This window comes from Eptatretus burgeri, chromosome 10, assembly GCF_056783735.1.
Source record: "Eptatretus burgeri isolate ZD-2024b chromosome 10, Ebu_testis_v1, whole genome shotgun sequence".
Classification (NCBI taxonomy): Eukaryota; Metazoa; Chordata; class Myxini; order Myxiniformes; family Myxinidae; genus Eptatretus; species Eptatretus burgeri.
The window spans coordinates 105655143-105672688 of NC_140970.1; the positions used below are offsets into that span (position 1 = coordinate 105655143).

A 17546-nucleotide genomic window follows, 5' to 3' on the forward strand; every position below is an offset into this window, starting at 1 on the left:
TCTGAACCACAATCGGATATTTTGGACAAACCTCGCCAAATTTCTGACAAACCTGGGGTTGTTTGGTCATTGGTTCAGCATGAAACCATCCCGATGTACATTACTATGCAAGTACAAAGGACACATTGACTCACCATATTTGTGGTGAGTCCATGTGTCCTTCGGGGGGGGGGGGGGAATTAAATAATAATAATTTAAAATAAAATAAAAACCAGAAATTATTCACCATTTGAGTTAAATTGAAGTGCATTTTAACCTGTAAATAATACAGAAGTGATGATCACCTTCATCGTGTGACATCACAGTTCTGAAAGTTGAGACTGGGGAGGGGGGGGGGGGAGGGTATTCAGAAAAAGACATGAATATTGTGCGGTATCAAGGGTAAGATTGGCGTTGAGGTGGACCGAGCATTTGGGTTTCCTTTAAGGAAACTTCAGATGGTTTGTTGTTTCGTGGGCACGATAAGTAGTGGGTAAGGGGTTTATTGTGTGGCTCAATTGTATTCCCACAAATGTATGCCGTTTTGAAATTTGAAAGCTGTGTTTCACCAATTTGAAAGCTGTCTCTTTCACCAATTTGAAAGCTGTTTTTTCCCCAAGGTTTGAATTAATTGTTCAAATTATTAATTCATCCCAAGGTTTGAATTTTCCCCAAGGGAAACACCTGCTTCCCAAGGGTTTGAAAGCTGTTTTTTCCAAAGGTTTGAATTAATTGTTGTGCTTTGTAGACATTTGTGAATACATTTACAGAGAGAGAGAGGAGGGCGAGAGAGGGAGGGGGGCGAGAGAGGGAGGGGGGCGAGAGAGGGAGGGGGCGAGAGAGGGAGGGGGGCGAGAGAGGGAGGGGGCGAGAGAGGGAGGGGGCGAGAGAGGGAGGGGGGCGAGAGAGGGAGGGGGCGAGAGAGGGAGGGGGCGAGAGAGGGAGGGGGCGAGAGAGGGAGGGGGCGAGAGAGGGAGGGGGCGAGAGAGGGAGGGGGGCGAGAGAGGGAGGGGGCGAGAGAGGGAGGGGGGCGAGAGAGAGAGGGGGCGAGAGAGGAGGGGGCGAGAGAGGAGGGGGGCGAGAGAGGAGGGGGGCGAGAGAGGAGGGGGGCGAGAGAGGAGGGGGCGAGAGAGGAGGGGGCGAGAGAGGAGGGGGCGAGAGAGGAGGGGGCGAGAGAGGAGGGGGGCGAGATGGGGCGCGAGAGGGCGAGATGGGGGCGCGAGAGGGCGAGATGGGGGGCGAGAGGGGGCGCGCGAGAGGGGGCGCGCGAGAGGGGGGGCGCGAGAGAGAGAGAGAGAGAGAGAGAGAGAGAGAGAGAGAGAGAGAGAGAGAGAGAGAGAGAGAGAGACAGAGAGAGAGAGAGGGGCGAGAGAGAGGGGGGGCGAGAGAGAGAGAGGGGGGCGAGAGAGAGAGGGGGCGAGAGAGAGAGGGGGGCGAGAGAGAGAGGGGGCGAGAGAGAGAGGGGGGCGAGAGAGAGAGGGGGCGAGAGAGAGAGGGGGCGAGAGAGAGAGGGGGGCGAGAGAGAGATGAGAGAGAGAGAGGGGGCGAGAGAGAGAGGGGGGCGAGAGAGAGAGGGGCGAGAGAGAGAGGGGGCGAGAGAGAGAGGGGGCGAGAGAGAGAGGGGGCGAGAGAGAGAGGGGGGCGAGAGAGAGAGGGGGCGAGAGAGAGAGGGGGCGAGAGAGAGAGGGGGCGAGAGGGCGAGATGGGGGCGCGAGAGGGCGAGATGGGGGCGCGAGAGGGCGGGGCACGAGAGGGGGCGCGAGAGGGGGAGCGCGAGAGGGCGCGAGAGGGGAGGCGCGAGGGGGCGCGAGAGGGGGGGCGCGAGAGGGGGGCGCGAGAGGGGGCGCGAGAGAGAGAGAGAGAGAGAGAGAGGGGCGCGAGAGAGAGAGAGAGAGAGAGGGGCGCGAGAGAGAGAGAGAGAGGGGCGCGAGAGAGAGAGAGAGGGGGCGCGAGAGAGAGAGAGAGGGGGCGCGAGAGAGAGAGAGAGAGAGGGGGCGCGAGAGAGAGAGAGAGAGAGAGAGGGGGCGCGAGAGAGAGAGAGAGAGGGGGCGCGAGAGAGAGAGAGGGAGCGAGAGCGAGAGCGAGAGCGAGAGAGATATGCTACAATCCACAAATTGTGTGGCACACATCAAGCAATCACAGAAGTTGTGAAATTGATCCATTCATCAGCATCGGTTGTTTGCAAGTTATAAACAAATATTTATTCTCAAGTCGAGGATACCTTTCATATTTACAAGATATATCTGTGGAATGGAGCCGACTTCCGCCACAGGAAAGGCATGCCAGAACGAACACAGACGACTTGCTTTACCCCCAATGTGATTAAAAGCAATAACACCACAGATTAAGGTGCTGCTTTGCCCAGTTCAAGGGGGAGAGTGGATGGAAGAAAAAGGAATACCTCCAAGATAATTTGATCAAGGAAACTGAAATTTTAAGGGATTAATGAGGGCACCCTGAAGTTGGGCCTGTGCAAATGCAATCCCATCAAGTTCTGAAATAATTTGTTTTTTTGCCCATCTTCACATTTTCCTTTTAGGGGGAAGGGAGGGGTGAAATTGGAATAATTAGAGCGAGCCAACCACTATGTATTTTGCACACAAGCGATATACATGTTATCACTTAATACATTCATCTCAGTTTAATTATATTTTCTGGAACAATCAAGGCAGCAGTCTGTTACAAATACACCATCCAAATAAAGGGATCGAGTCAGAAGAACGTGTTGCACACTTGGAACAAGATAGACAAACCCACCCTGAAGACATCGTGCTTTCAAAAACAACACCAAGACTCCATCTGATGGGTCCATGAGGGAATGGACGCTTCACCGTTTTCACAATATAAACAGTCAAAAGGAAAACGAAAAAAAACAAGACTTCCTGAAAGGACATTTGAAAAGATGTTTCAGTTTGGGCTTATACCATTTGAGAACATATTCATGTTAAACGCACAGTTTACAATGCCGTACATCCCATGGAGGATGAAAAAGGTGTTCATGACTCAGAACACACTACTTACCATATGATATGGGAAACATGCAGAGTTCAAAACATGTAAAAGTGAAATTGCTCAAATGCTGCCAGCATTTAAATAATAATGTAATATATATATATATATATATATATATATATATATATATATATATATATATATATATATATATATATATATATATATATATATATATATATTCTTTTTAATGGATCCATGAACATTAAACGAGTCATCATAATTAAACAAGAAAGAGCAATAGGTAGTCCAACAGCCAGAGTGTAAAGACAGGGTGATAAAGCATCATACACAACTTACAGGGATACAAGAATCTAAATAAATAAACAATCAGGATATGGCTCAATCAAATAAAAATATATATAAAAAAAATTAAAAAGTGAAACAAAGCACACCTATTGCAGCTTCTTGGATGAAATTATTTAGAAATGATGAGTCGAGTGGTAGGAGCCGGTCTCAAATGTTGGACCGAGGCATTAGCTCTGCCGCAGATGACCACCAAGGGTAAGGTGTTTCCAGATTGATTATGAAACGTGACAAATCACCCAATTTTTATTTTATTTTAATCAGAATTTCCAGCCTTCGGATCGCCACACCTAAGGTTTCAAATGTATCCCCTGTAAATACCTCCAATGGAAACAGGAAAACAACAAGGAACTACAACACAAGTCATGACGTCCATAAAGCGTGCACAATGCTCACCAATCGAGGGGTTTTCTTTGTGGGTGTTCATTCATCCACATATCAAGAGAGCTCCATCTCAGCATGCGTGCGTCCGTCCTTCAGCCATGTGATACATGTCTATTTATGTTCGCGCTATTGGAATTCAACTTTCAACTCCTGAGACAATTTTGACCTCTGAAGACCGAAATAATAATAATTTAGAACCCTTTCATCGATCAGACAGTTTCGACAGTTGAGATGAATGACCACGTGATCCTTCTTGCATCACAAATGAAATTTCAAATATAATAATATCACCGATATTACAAAACAAATTTGCAGAAAATCAATGTTTGTATGAAGATTTCTGCAAATCATGCCAACACAGCAAATCTGTGACGTCAATTTCTGCAACGACGTGTGGAGGGGCGAGCCGATCCACACTCGTCCTCACGAAACGGGTCAGATTTCAAACGGTTTTGTAATCCCCGACGGTGTGATTCGCAGCAGTGGATTTTTTTTTATTTTTTTTAAACATCTTTATTTGCAGGGTTTTGTCACATCTTATTTATTAAGTTTTGTCGCATCAATCAAGTGATTAATTGGGGATGTTCTGTTGATGAATCGCACCGGTTTCACATTACCATGGCGACTTACCTTGACCGTATTCTAACCAAGCAACAACAGGCCAGGGCCCATCCACAAACCACGAGCACCATCAGCAGATACGAGTGGAAGGTAAATCTTTCAAATAACGAGGAAAATAATAATAATAAAAAAAATAATGTGAATAGTCACACCTCGTCCAACTTTTGTATTAAAACCACGTACAAACAAGGGGATATCGTTACATCGGGGTAAAAGGTAGAGCACGTTACAAAAGGGCACTCACTAAGTCGAGTCGCGTGGGGAGATCACGTCGTGCAACCATGTTGAGGGAGGCCGAGGGACTCGGGACAATCCACATCCATCCTGCACTTTACTGTGGAAGTACCTTCTAAAATGTTCCTTGGAACTTGGATTAACAGCCAAGGTATGAAGGGAACACGTTCAGATTCGCGTTCGCACACCCCCACCCAACATGACACAAAGACTCAAGACAAAGAGAAAGTATTTCCGCTGAACAAGGGATTCATACAAGGTTCATCACGTGCTCTTCCGGTGCCGATAATCTTCTTCTTCTCTAATGTTTTTCATAATTATAAATAATTTGAATTGACATCTTAATGTTGTTCAGACAGATTATAAAAGAAAAACATTAATATAAAATAAAAAGCTTCAATAAATCCAACACACAAACAACGGAGATTTCCACCTGAAATGTCAATCTCACGTTTTCCTTTCTTCCCCCACGTGTATCCTTCCCCGTTTTCCTTTCTTCCCCCACGTGTATCCTTCCCTTCCCTCATGAACAGGGGCCACGGCTCCGCCCCGGTCGGGTGCGGCCGAAGGCCAATGAGGGACGGACAGAGATGATTCTCGCCAAGGGCCCTCCACGTGTGGGAGGAGATATATATATATATATATATATATATATATATAGATACATGCATACATATATATATATATATACATATATATATATATATATATATATATATATATATATATATATATATATATATATATATATATATATATATATATATATATATATATATATATATATATATATATATATATATACATGCATACATACATATATATATATAGATACATGCATACATACATATATATATATAGATACATGCATACATACATATATATATATAGATACATGCATACATACATATATATATATAGATACATGCATACATACATACATATATATATATATATATATATATATATATATATATATATATATATATATATACATACATGTACATATATGGGAAAATGGGAAAATGGGAAAATACATATATGGGAAAATGTCAGAAAAACAAGAGCTGGAAAGGACAGACAAACCTACAGCGCAGCATGGCATAGTGGAACCGAAAGTCCCCTCGGGTGATACCAGTAGGGGACAAGTACAAAGTTTGCACAATCACACCAACAAGTTCAAAATGACATCTTTCAATATCCGTTGAGAGAGCTATTAACTTAATTTAAAAGGTTTGTGCAAAACAAACAAAATGGATAAAAGTGCAACACTCAAGTTGAAAAAGAAACATAATTACATTTTTTCAAACTATGTCCAAAAAAATAAGACCAACCCAAAATATTTAATATTTGTAAATGTGAGTAGATGCAGGTCAGTGAGGTTGTGACCAAGGAAATGGAAATTTGCACAAACAGGAAGGAGTATTCACCTTCCATCAAGATTCACCCAAATCAGGTCATGGAAGAGTTTGAGGTGTGGGTGGGGAAAATGGGGGGAGGGGGGGGCTGGAGGAGGGGAGGGAGTCAAGGTAACTTGAGAATACCAGGCTCCACAATCTGAGGATTACCTTTGGCTTGAATGGCAAGTCTTCACGTTTTTGGGAAGTCAACCTGCAGAGGTGAGTGGAAGAAAGTGAATGAAGTCCAGAATTTCACCAATGCAATCAATAACCAACTGGTTAAGGCTGGTGAAACCAAGTCTCAGACAAATGCCTTGTCATACGGACTTCACAATGAGGGATAAGCACAATAAGGGCTGCACAGCGGTGTAGAACACACCAAACTGGACAACACTCGTTGTGTTGTCCACTCGTCAGACTCGTCATCATGTAATCACAGACATGGCACATAAATCACCAGGACTTTAAAAACCATCATTGGACACAAATAAACTTTTCTGACACTTAAAATGGCAAACCATTCCACAAATTCCACAACCGAATGTGGACGACCGACCTTGCATCAGATTCACGCGTCCACGACAGCTTTTGTGGTTCTTCGTGGGGAGAACCCATTCATCATCTTTGTCCACTTCACTCTCTCTCGTCACCATGATCACAAAGCCGATGCTTCCTTTCATTCTCAATTTCACCATCAGTCTTCAGCACCGGCACCCTGCAGGCACACAAGTATTAAACAAAAATTAATAAATAAACCATATTTTAAAATAGGGTGAAAAGTGAAAGTGACACTTGAAGAAATACACAAAGGAAAAGCTTTCAAATCATTCAACACAATCAAACTATTGTTGTGGAAATGACCTACAGGGGTTAACATGGATAAGCACACTTGAGTTGTACCCATACTAAATATCAAAGAATAAGCATGAAGCAATTTAATCATGATTTTAGACATGCGTTGATTTATGCACAGTCGTGGCCAAACATTGTCACCCTTACACTTTTCAAATAACTCACAATTTTCTCTGAAAAAAAGGTGAACCTGATAAAAGTATTTTGTCTCCACCATTCTTTATTTCACTGTTCATATTACAGAACCTTTGTTTTTGATTCAGAACTTAATAGATCCTTTTAAATCAGAAAACAAAAATAAATTGCATTGATAAAATTATTGACACACTGGACTCAATATTCGGTATCACTGCCTTTGGACAAAACTGCAGTCAAGTGTTTCCCACAGCCATTAATTAACTTCCCCGACCTCTCAACGAGCAGTTTGTCCCACTCTTCTTGTGCAAACTGCTCCAGTTCTCCCACATTTGAAGGGTGCCTTCTCTCAACTGTTTTCAGATCTCCCCACAGGCACGCACACACCACACACCAAAATCATGGATATCGATATGGAGATGGTCACCCCTTTGCTGCTACACCAGCCTCCACTCTTCAAGGAAGACTTTCCACTGGATGTTGGAACATTGCTGCAGGGATTTGCTTGCATTCAGCCACAAGGGCACGAGTGAGGTCAGGCACTGATGTTGGGTAATTAGGCCAAAAAAAAAGTGTTGCATTGGCGTAACGGGTCACTGAAAAATAGGGTAGGTCGGTCGGGATCTTTTTTTTTTTAATTTTTATTTTTTTCCTAATAAATCCCTCCCAAAATCTCCCCCGGCTCGAGTACCACCCTTTTTGTCGGCGGGTTCTGTCCGAAACACTTCCGGGTTTTTGCGATCGCGATCGCAATCAACAAGATACTTGAAAACGATAGCAAAACAACAAAAATAGCAATAAAATAGGGTCGGCAAAATTTTTCGATAGCAAAAAAAACAAACAAAAAAAAAAACGTAGGGTCGGCGGAATTTTTCGGGTCGGGCGGGTTACGCCAATGCAACATTTTTTTTTTTTTTGGCCTTAGGTCTGGCCCACAGTCGGCATTCCAATTCATCCCAAAGGTGTTTGATGGGGATGAGGTCAGGGCTCTGTTCAGACCAGTCAACTTCTTCCACACCGATCTCGACAACCCATTTCTGTATGGACCTCACTTTGTGCACGGGGGCATTGTCATGCTGAAACAGAAAAGAGCCTTCCCCAAACTGTTGCCACAAAGTTGGAAGCACAGAATCATCTTGAATGTCATTGTATGCTGTAGTGTTAAGATTTCCCTTCACAAGAACTAAGGGGCCTCACCTGAACCATGAAAAACAACCCAGACCATTATTCCTCCTTCACCAAACTTTACAGTTGGCACGATGCATTCGGGCAAGTAGCATTCTCCTGGCATTCACCAAACCCAGATTCGTACGTCGGACTGCCAGATGGTGAAGCGTGATTCATCAGTCCAGAGTCCAATGGCGGTGAGTTTTACATCACTCCAGTCGACATTTGGCATTGTACATCGTGATCTTAGATTTGTGTGCGGCTGCTCGGCCATGGAAACCCATTTCATGAAGCTCGAGACGAACAGTGCTTGTGCTGACATTGCTTCCAAAGACAGTTTGGAACTTGGTAGTGTGTGGCAACCGATGACGGACGATTTTTCCACGCTATGCGCTTCAGCACTTGGCAGTCCCCTTCTGAGCTTGTGTGGCCTACCACATCGCAGCGGAGCTGCTGTTGCTCAAAGACGTTTCCACTTCACAATAACAGCACTCAGAGTTGACCGGGGCAGCTCCACCAGGACAGGAATTTTATGAACTGACTTGTTGGAAAGGGGGCATCCGATGACGGTGCCACGTTGTCATCGAGCTCTTCAGTATGGTCCATTCCAATGCCAATGTTTGTCTGTGGAGATTACATACACCTGTCAGCAATGGGTGTGCCTGAAATGGCCAAATCCACCAATTACAAGGGGTGTCTGCATACTTTTGGTCATGTAGTGTATACACATACAAACATGATTTGAGACATGTCTGACTTCTGTACACGCCTGAACTGCTGGACAGAATGAGTTGGAAACTGATGCTTGGACTCTTTGTGAACCAGGAAGACTTCAATCAATTTAATACAGGGGGGGGGGGATTTAGGCTGAGGTTGAAGGTGAGGGTGGACCAAATTCTCTCCAAGTGAATGTGTCTGATGTGGTGAGCACGGGGTCATTGCGCACGACCACCTGGACATCGGTCACGACCCACCCTGCTGGTATCATTGAGCAGCATTGACCATATCCTTGGGTTTTGAATACAATTCCTGAAGACATATAAACACTTGCATGCTCTAATCCACAAATTGTGTACACATCCAGCAATCAAAATCACAGAATTGATGCATTCACAAGCATGAGGTTCTTTGCATGTTTTAAACAAATATTTATTCTTAAGTCTTTGATACCTTTCATATTTACAAGATATATCAGTGGTATGAACCAGACGACCGCCACATGAAAGGCGTGCAGGGATGAACACAGACAACTTGCTTTACCCCCAAGAGATTAAAGCCACGACACCACAGATGGTGCTGCTTTGCCCAGTTCGAGGGGGGGAAGATGGATATACATCACCAATACAAAAGAGAAATACAATACAAGATCAATATTTCCAATGCAAGGTATAAATACAATCACAGACATATAACTTTTCCACTTCATAAAAATTCACTTAACCAAGTGTTTTTATGGACAAATACACAAGGCAGTCAAGTCTTTCACAAACAGGTTGGCCAGGCCTGATGTTTAATTGGAGCTGGTCAGGACACTTTTTTGGAATTTGTTCAGGGTTCCAGCAGGCTGCACACAGGTCAGATTCAGAATAAATGGACATCGTCAATGTTCATGGAAGAGAACATGCGATTGTTTTGCTTGACGTCACAAATGAGGAAATCAATCCATTGCAGCGTCTGATTTAAATTTTAATTCCAACTCTATTGCACCGAACCTTTCGCTGCCCTGCAAGGGGCAGCTGCATCGGAGGTACTCCCACAGAATGGGTTTTCAGTTCTATTGGCGGTTCGAGTATGATACCAAGTGAAGGGTTTTATCGTGGATGGAGTGCAAATCCTGCCACCAACCAACAGCCTGAAATTTTTTTTTTTTGAAGCAACCCAACAGTGGGATGACGTCCGCAGACAGTTGGGGCACTGGAAATGGATAGCCGTTGGCTCACAAGGAGCTCCTCCGCCCTCTTTTCACACAAACGCGAAATAAATGAAGGCTTTCACAGTTACAAAACAGATCCCTTTAATTGGGTGGTGGGTTATGGCACTTTGGTGTCAAGAATATGAACCCAATGTACCTTCAGTGCCTTCAGTACTATATGCAGTGCCTTCAGAAAGTATTCACACTCCTTGGCATGTCCCATTTTGTTGTTACAGCCTGAATTTAAAATAGATTAAATAAAAAAAAATAGTCATTGATCACAATACCCCATAAAATCAGTGGAATTTTTGTTTTTTGTCTCCATTGTTAAGGCTCGTGTAAGAGCTAACACAACGCACAGCAAGGGGGGCAGGAAACAATAGGGGCGGGAGAGGGGAGGACAAAACAGTGTGGAAGAGACTTTAGATCTGTGGAAGGGAGAGGGATGGGGTGGGGAACAAGGGGAAAACAAGATGGACACTGCAGGGAATTTGAAAGAGGTGGGTTTGGGCTGGATTAACGGGGGTAGAAAAGATCGAGTATTTGGATGGGGGGGCGATAAGAGGTGGTGGTGAACAGTTGTTTTGAAGGCGTGGAGGGACGAATGGGATTGAACAGTAAGGGAGTTTATTCCAAAGGCGGGAAAAAAGAATGAAAGTGAAGGTGAGCAGTGATTCGTGATTTTGGTAGTTTTAACAAAAGGGGGATGTTGGGGGCGCCCTGGGGAAATATGGTGGGGACAAATCGCAGACAGAGCAGGGGGGCGGGGGCAAGACCAGAGAGGAGACGATAGAAGACAACGACCATTGACCTGCCTGTGGTGAGAGAGTGAGAGGCCCAAACACTCAGCGTCCTAGTGGGAGATACCAACGATGCAAAATTATGTTTATTTTCCCGCCCCCCGGAGTGAGGGAGCGGGATATTGAAATCGTCTGATTTATTTGTTTTTTCTGTCTGTTCACAACTTTACGGCAAAACGGCTTTAGCAAACACTATCAAATTTAATCCACAGGTGGGGCAATGAACCTTGGACGACCCCATTAACTTTTGGGTCCAATTGGATCAAAGGTCAAGGTCACAAAAAGATCAAAATCGTTTTATTGACTTCAAACTAAGACTAAAATATTCCTTATAATCAACATTCAGGTTAAGGATGTATAAAATTTTCATTTGATCTCCAAAATAACTATGCCTTAAATGGGTGGGATTTGTTGTGCCTGGCACCACTTATGATTAGAAAATTTGACAAATTAAAAATTAAAAGCTGAAATGTCTTGCATCATCAATAAGTATTCGACCCCTTGCAATGACACTCCAAGTCAAAGTCAGGTGCATCCAATTTCCTTTGATCATCCTTGAGATGTTGAACATGATTGCAGTCCACCTGTGGCCAACACAATTGATTGGACATGATTTAAACAAACAACATTTCACAGTGCCGATAGAAAGTCCACACACCTTCAAAATTTTCACCTTTTTTTGCCTTATAGCCTGGAATTAAATTGCATCTCATCAAACTTTTTCCACCTATATTTACGCATCGTAAATTTCCAAGTGAAAAACATTCTAAAATTTTCAGAAAATGAATTTACACAAAACTATAATAACTTGGTTGGAAGTGTTCATCCCCATGAGTTAATTAATACTTGCAGAGATGCCAACTTTTGGAAATCAGAATTAGGGAGGATTTGCAACAGACACCAAATAATGTGCGCCAAGCGCACATCTCGAGCGCGGAGCGCTCGACCCTTGCGGCGGGGTCCAGGGCCCGCCTTAGGGCCCTGGAAGCTCTGGGGTTCTAGACGCTCTCTAGTGCCCTCTGAGCCCTATTTTGGAGCATTTAAAATGTTAAGAATTCCCACTTTTTGAACAAAAAAAAGGGGAAAATTGTGCACTTTTTAATGTTACATGTATGTTAATATTAGTAAGTTAGGGGACAATCAAAGATTAACAAAAAGCACAAAAGAAGCAATATTTTTCTTACCTTACTGGCTGGTACTACTGCTGCTTGCTTTTTCCATGGCAGCTTTGCTGAGTGACAGCTGTGTGGCTCTTTTAGCCCTTCTGATTATGTCTTTGCTGTATTCTCTCTGGTAGCAAGGGGTGCTATGAGCTAGTTTTTCAATTAAGAGAGCTTCCAGGGTTTTGACACTCAAATTGGGACGAAATTCAGTATGATTCTTCCGTACAAGACTGAGTGCCCGCTCACATGATGCGTTCGAATGAGGAATGACCAAGATTCCCTTCATCACTTTGCTCAAATTAGGATACTTCTTGGCACCAGTGCAGGGATCTGTGAGCTGTGAAATCCGATGCCACTGCTCATCCACTCTCACTGTCTCAGTAGCAATTGCAGCTATGGAGGCGTCTGCCTGGTAGTGAGCGAATTCACTCTCAAGACTGTCTATGTCACTATCACCGCCACTGAACAGACAGGGGAATTTCTTGATGAAAAACTCCACACAGTCAAACCCCACTTCTTGGTGTAGCTTAACATCCAGCACCTGAGCATGCTTGGCTAATTCATCATCTAGCGGCCAGGTTTTGAAGATGTAATTGCAGGCTTTCACATAATATGAGCGAACTGCACTGAAGAAACCTTGGATGTCTGACTCACTCAGAGTGAAGGTGGATTTCTTGAGACTCCTTTGTTCCCTTATATACAGTTTGGCATCGTTCCCAATCATGAGGTCCTCATCATTCTTCTGATGATTTCTGTCAGAGAAGGGTACATTTACCAGAGCAACCGATGACACCGATGGTTTCAAAAACCGTACGAAGATATCTTTCAGAAGACCATTCAATTCTCCGTGCAGGAGATGAATACAGGGTTCGTCTCTTTGGAGCAGAAGATTCCCCTTCTCAAAAAGCTTGTTAGCATATCGAAGGAAGAAACAATAGAGTTTTGTTTGTGGAGACAAGAACATCCTGTTGACACGTTTTTCTCTAGATTCCTGCACAGTGTTTGAGGAAGATGCGCTTTTAGTTGTAGAACTCGTAGTACACTTAGCCGCAGGGCGATCACTCTTGCGTTTACTGCCAGCAGAAGAGGTCAGACTCGTAGTACCAGATCCAATTTTACGTTTGAGGAGAGAGCTTGAGGTAGGTGCAGCCAAGGAAGAAGACCTCTGATTCGAAGGTTTTGCTGAGCTTCTATCAAGTGATTTGGCAAAAGCAGAACTTAACTTGGGTCCTTCTTTGCCTGTAGATGGGACTATCACAGTCTTTCTCGACTCTGAAGGGATCTGCTTTGTAGATGAACGTGATGAAGGGCCGGTGATGCTACCTGCTCTCAGCATTGGTTTTGGTGCTGTCCCTGCTGTCTTCTTCGCAGCAGATACTGCAGTGGTAGTGGTGAATGCTGCTCCACTAGTGCTTGATCCTGCAGTGCCAGTACTGGCAGTAGATACAATGCCGTCCTTCTTGCTTGTTGTTAGAGTCTTGGCTACAGTTGGTTGCATTTTTCTTCGTACTTCTTCTTTGAAGAAGAGGCGAAGTGGCTCCCACTGTTCAGTCAGCCTGTCTAGGCACTGACCAAGGGACAGCCACCTTGTTGCGACATGCTTCAGAATCTTGTGTGTCGGGGCATCACAGAGTTCTTGCAGTGCTTTCACTCCTTTGACGCGTTTACTACTTTTGTCCAAGTAGTAGTAAATATCGATGAGAAAGTCATCTAATTCAATGGGTAAGGCCAGAGCCGCCTTCTTGGCCGTATTGTGCATCATATGGCAAGGGCATCCCATGATGTAGCACTCTGGATTTTGTTTGTGGATATAAGCAGCGACTCCTTTGTGCTTGCCCACCATGACAGAGGCATTATCAGCACAAAAGGAAACACAATTTCTCCACGGAATTTTCCTGTCACTGAACTCATGATCAAGCAGTTTGAAAATGTTTTCTCCAGTGGAATCTTGTTTGCACGCAGGCAAACTTAGCAAACCTTGCTTCACAATCCCAGCACTGTTGTCATAGTACGAAATCAGGACAGGATATAGCTGGGCCTCACCACTGTCATTGCTACCGTCTGGAGCTAGGCTAAATGGAGCTAGTCTAGCAATATCGGCAATAGATGAAGCAGTAACATTTGACAACTCACCAATTATTGCTGAAGTTTTTGTTCTTGCACATCCATACTTTGAAGCAACTTTTGAATCTGGAAACATCTTTTGAAATAGAGGTCCAGCATGATCTGAGACTGATATGGGCAAGTTATGTTCCACAATAAATCCACTAAAGAGAAGTTCCGCTCGGGTAACATCCTCTTCCTCGCTTGTCCCTTGTTTGGTGAAATAATTCAGAAGTGTACCGGTACTCGTGCTCGAAGATCTCTCCTTTGCAATGTCTGTGTGCCGTTTGCTTCCAACGTGCTTCCGAATATCATCGCGACCTCCGTGCTCAACTGAAATATCAACGCTGCATATTGTACAATACGCATGATGAATTCCTCTTTCAGACTTTTGAATACACGGGTATTGGAGACTGTATTCGGTCTTGTACTTCTGAGACCATTTCTTGGTCTTCGTAAGCTTCTTTTCTGCCATTTCGTAATCAACATCGAGGGCTTGAAGCATCGGTAACTTCGAAGTCGATGTTCCACAGCTGCAGCGCGACTCTTAGAACTCTAGCGGCTGTTAAACACCGCACGGTGGTCGCGACCGCCGGGCTGGTACGGGGCCCAGCTGCATGCAGTGAGCGTATCGCATGCATATACACTGTGCATACATACCGCATGCACTGTATTGCACACATACCGCATGCACTAAATCTCAGTGCATGATCGCATAAGCGAGATCCAGACCCAATGTTTCGCTGCTCCTCATTTGAATTTGCAATTTTTTACGTGCAATTTGGTAGCAGCGAACGTTATGGAGTTACCACATGCTATACGTAGCAGACGATGCTTTTCATTCAATTCTCATACTAGTACATTCTGATTAGTGAACAGTGCAAAAATATCAAAATTTCGGGAGGATAAGGACAGTGATCGTAAGGGCGGGAGTTTGGGTGAATTTTCGGAAGCCTCCCGATGAAATCGGGAGGGTTGGCATCTGATATGTATATACACACACACACACACACACACACACACACACACACACACACACACACACACACACACACACACACACACACACACACACACACACACACACACACACACACACACACACACACACACACACACACACACACACACACACACACACACACACACACACACACCTCAAATTGGACTCAAGGTGGGCTTTTTTGAGTATTGGCATCCTTCTTGCCACCCCACCACACAGGCCAGACTTGTGGAGTGTTTGGGATATGGTCACGTGCATGCAGTGACCGGTCTTTTCTGCAAAAACATGTAGCTCTTTCAAAGTTGCCATTGGCCTCTTGGATCAGTCTTCTCTTTGCTTGATCATCCAGTTTGGGGGATGGCCTGATCTTGGCGGAACCACACACACTCCACTTCTTAATGATCATCTCGACTGTGCTCCAAGGAATATTCAAGGCCTTGGAAATAGTTTTATTTCCATCTCCTGATGTGCCTTTCCACAACTTCATCCTGGAGGTATTTTGAAATCTCCTTGGTACTCAAGGTTGAGTCTTTGCTGTGAAATGTACTACGCCAGCGGAGGACAGATACAGGAACAGCTGATTTTATTCTGAAATAAATCACTACAATTTAACACTGGTGGAGGTCAATTAACTTGGTGTGTGCTTTTGAAGGCGATTGGTAACACCTGAGATAATTTACAATTGTCACTATAAGGGTGGGGGGGGGGGGCGTGGTGTGGGCACTTCTCCAACCAAGATATTCTAGTTCTGCATTAATTAATTAATTTTCTGAAATTTGCGTTCAACTTTGAAGTTGTGGGTTGCAATGTGAAATTGAAGGTGAAAAAAGTTTGTTTTAAGGAAAATTCCAGGCTTCAAGGTAACAATTTTGAAAGGCAGTGGAGACCTTCCACAGGCACTGTATACAACGAGTCAGACTTTTCCGCGAGCTGGCCGGATGACCAAACTGAGCAGCCAGGCAAGGACCTTGGTCAGTGAGGTGAACAACAACCCAATGACCACTCTGACAAAACTACAGAGTTCCATGGCTCAGATGGGAGAACCTCCAAGAACAATCTTTGCAGCACTTCACAAACAAAGTCTTTCTGGGAGTGACCAGACAGAAGCCACTCATGAGAAGGCACTCCACAGCATACCTGGAGTTTGCAAAAAGCCACATGGAAGACTCACAGCATAAAGAAAAAGATTGTGGTCTGACAAGATGAAAAGTAAACTCTGGCTTGAATGAAAAGCACGTCTGGTGGAAACCGAGCACAGCTAATCACCCATCCAACACCATCCTCACCATGAAGCACGGTGGTGGAGCATCTTATGGGGATACTTTTCATTGACGGACTCAAAAACCTGCAAGGACAGACGGAAGAATGAATGGAGCCAAATACAGGCAAATCCTTGAGAACCTGCTTCAGAGTGCAGAAGACCTGAGACTCTGGCAATTTTTATTCATTACCAAAACAGAAGTCAGTTGCCTATACACCACCCAAATAAAGGTGCGTGTCAGAAGAACATGTTGCATGCTTGAAACAAGATCGCTCATTGGGCGGGTACTCTGCGAATATCGATACCACATCATGGATACACAATGGGGATCATTCCAGTTGCACTGGCCACTGGACGAACACCCAGGCCTGTCAGTCTGTTCCGTTTCATGGAATGGTGGTGGTGGTGCACAATTTTAGGTGGTGGAGTCAAGCCTGCTGTACAGTCAATGAGTCTGAAACAGTGGAGTGGAATCTGGACAGCTGAACACTGACACCTGTATAAGTATATTTTCTAAGTTAAAAAAGGACAACTGAAAAATTGAAAAAACACCCTGAAACCCAAACTTGTTTTGCAACTGAGCATAAAGCATAAAGCAGTGTACCAAGTTTAAGTTGAATACGCTAAAGGGTATGGGAAAATGTCAGAAAAACAAGAGATGGTAAGGACAGACAAACCTATGGTGCAGCATGGAAAAGTCGAACCGAAAGTCCCCTCGGGTGATCCCAGTAGGAGAAAAATACAAATTTTACACGATCACACGAACAAGTTCACAATGACATCTTTCAATTTCTGTCACTCGAGCCATTACTTGATTAAAAAGGTTTCTGTGCAAAACAAACAAAATAGATAAAAGTGCAACTCAAGTTTGAAAAAGAACATAATGTGATAAGATTATTATGTTTTTTAACAACGTCCAAAAAAATAAGACCAACCCAAAATATTTAATATTTGTAAATGAGAGTGGAGGCAGGTCAGTGGGGTTGTGAACAAGGAATTGGAAATTTGCATAAACAGGAAGGAGTATTCACCTTCCATCAAGATTCACCCAAATCAGGTCATTGAAGAGTTTGAGGTGTGTGGGGGGAAAATGGGGGGGGGGCTGGAGGAGGGAGGGGGGTGGAGGGAGTCGAGGTAACTTGAGAATACCAGGCTCCAAAATCCGAGGATTACCTTTGGCTTGAATGACAAGTCTTCATCTTTTGGGGACATCA

General features: G+C 44.1%; 1 protein-coding gene across 8 annotated transcripts in view; it reads right to left on the minus strand.

The window, feature by feature from the left end:
- Window positions 1–16351, minus strand: part of LOC147019370 (uncharacterized) — a 36414-nt gene extending 20063 nt beyond the window's left edge. For 4 of the 8 annotated variants that reach the window (XM_085899831.1, XM_085899830.1, XM_085899826.1 and 1 more), the window contains exons 1-3: window positions 9261–16351; window positions 6493–6651; window positions 6105–6147 (exon numbers count right to left, since the gene is read on the minus strand). In XM_085899831.1, coding sequence (XP_085755957.1) covers window positions 11988–14573 — 2586 coding nt within the window. In that variant the 5' untranslated portion in view covers window positions 14574–16351 and the 3' untranslated portion in view covers window positions 6105–6147; window positions 6493–6651; window positions 9261–11987. Of the gene's footprint in view, window positions 1–284; window positions 321–2736; window positions 2862–6104; window positions 6148–6492; window positions 6652–9260 lie in introns of all 8 variants that reach the window. The other 4 variants (XM_085899832.1, XM_085899833.1, XM_085899827.1 and 1 more) reach the window with 3 other exon arrangements.
- Window positions 16352–17546: the final 1195 nt, after the last annotated feature.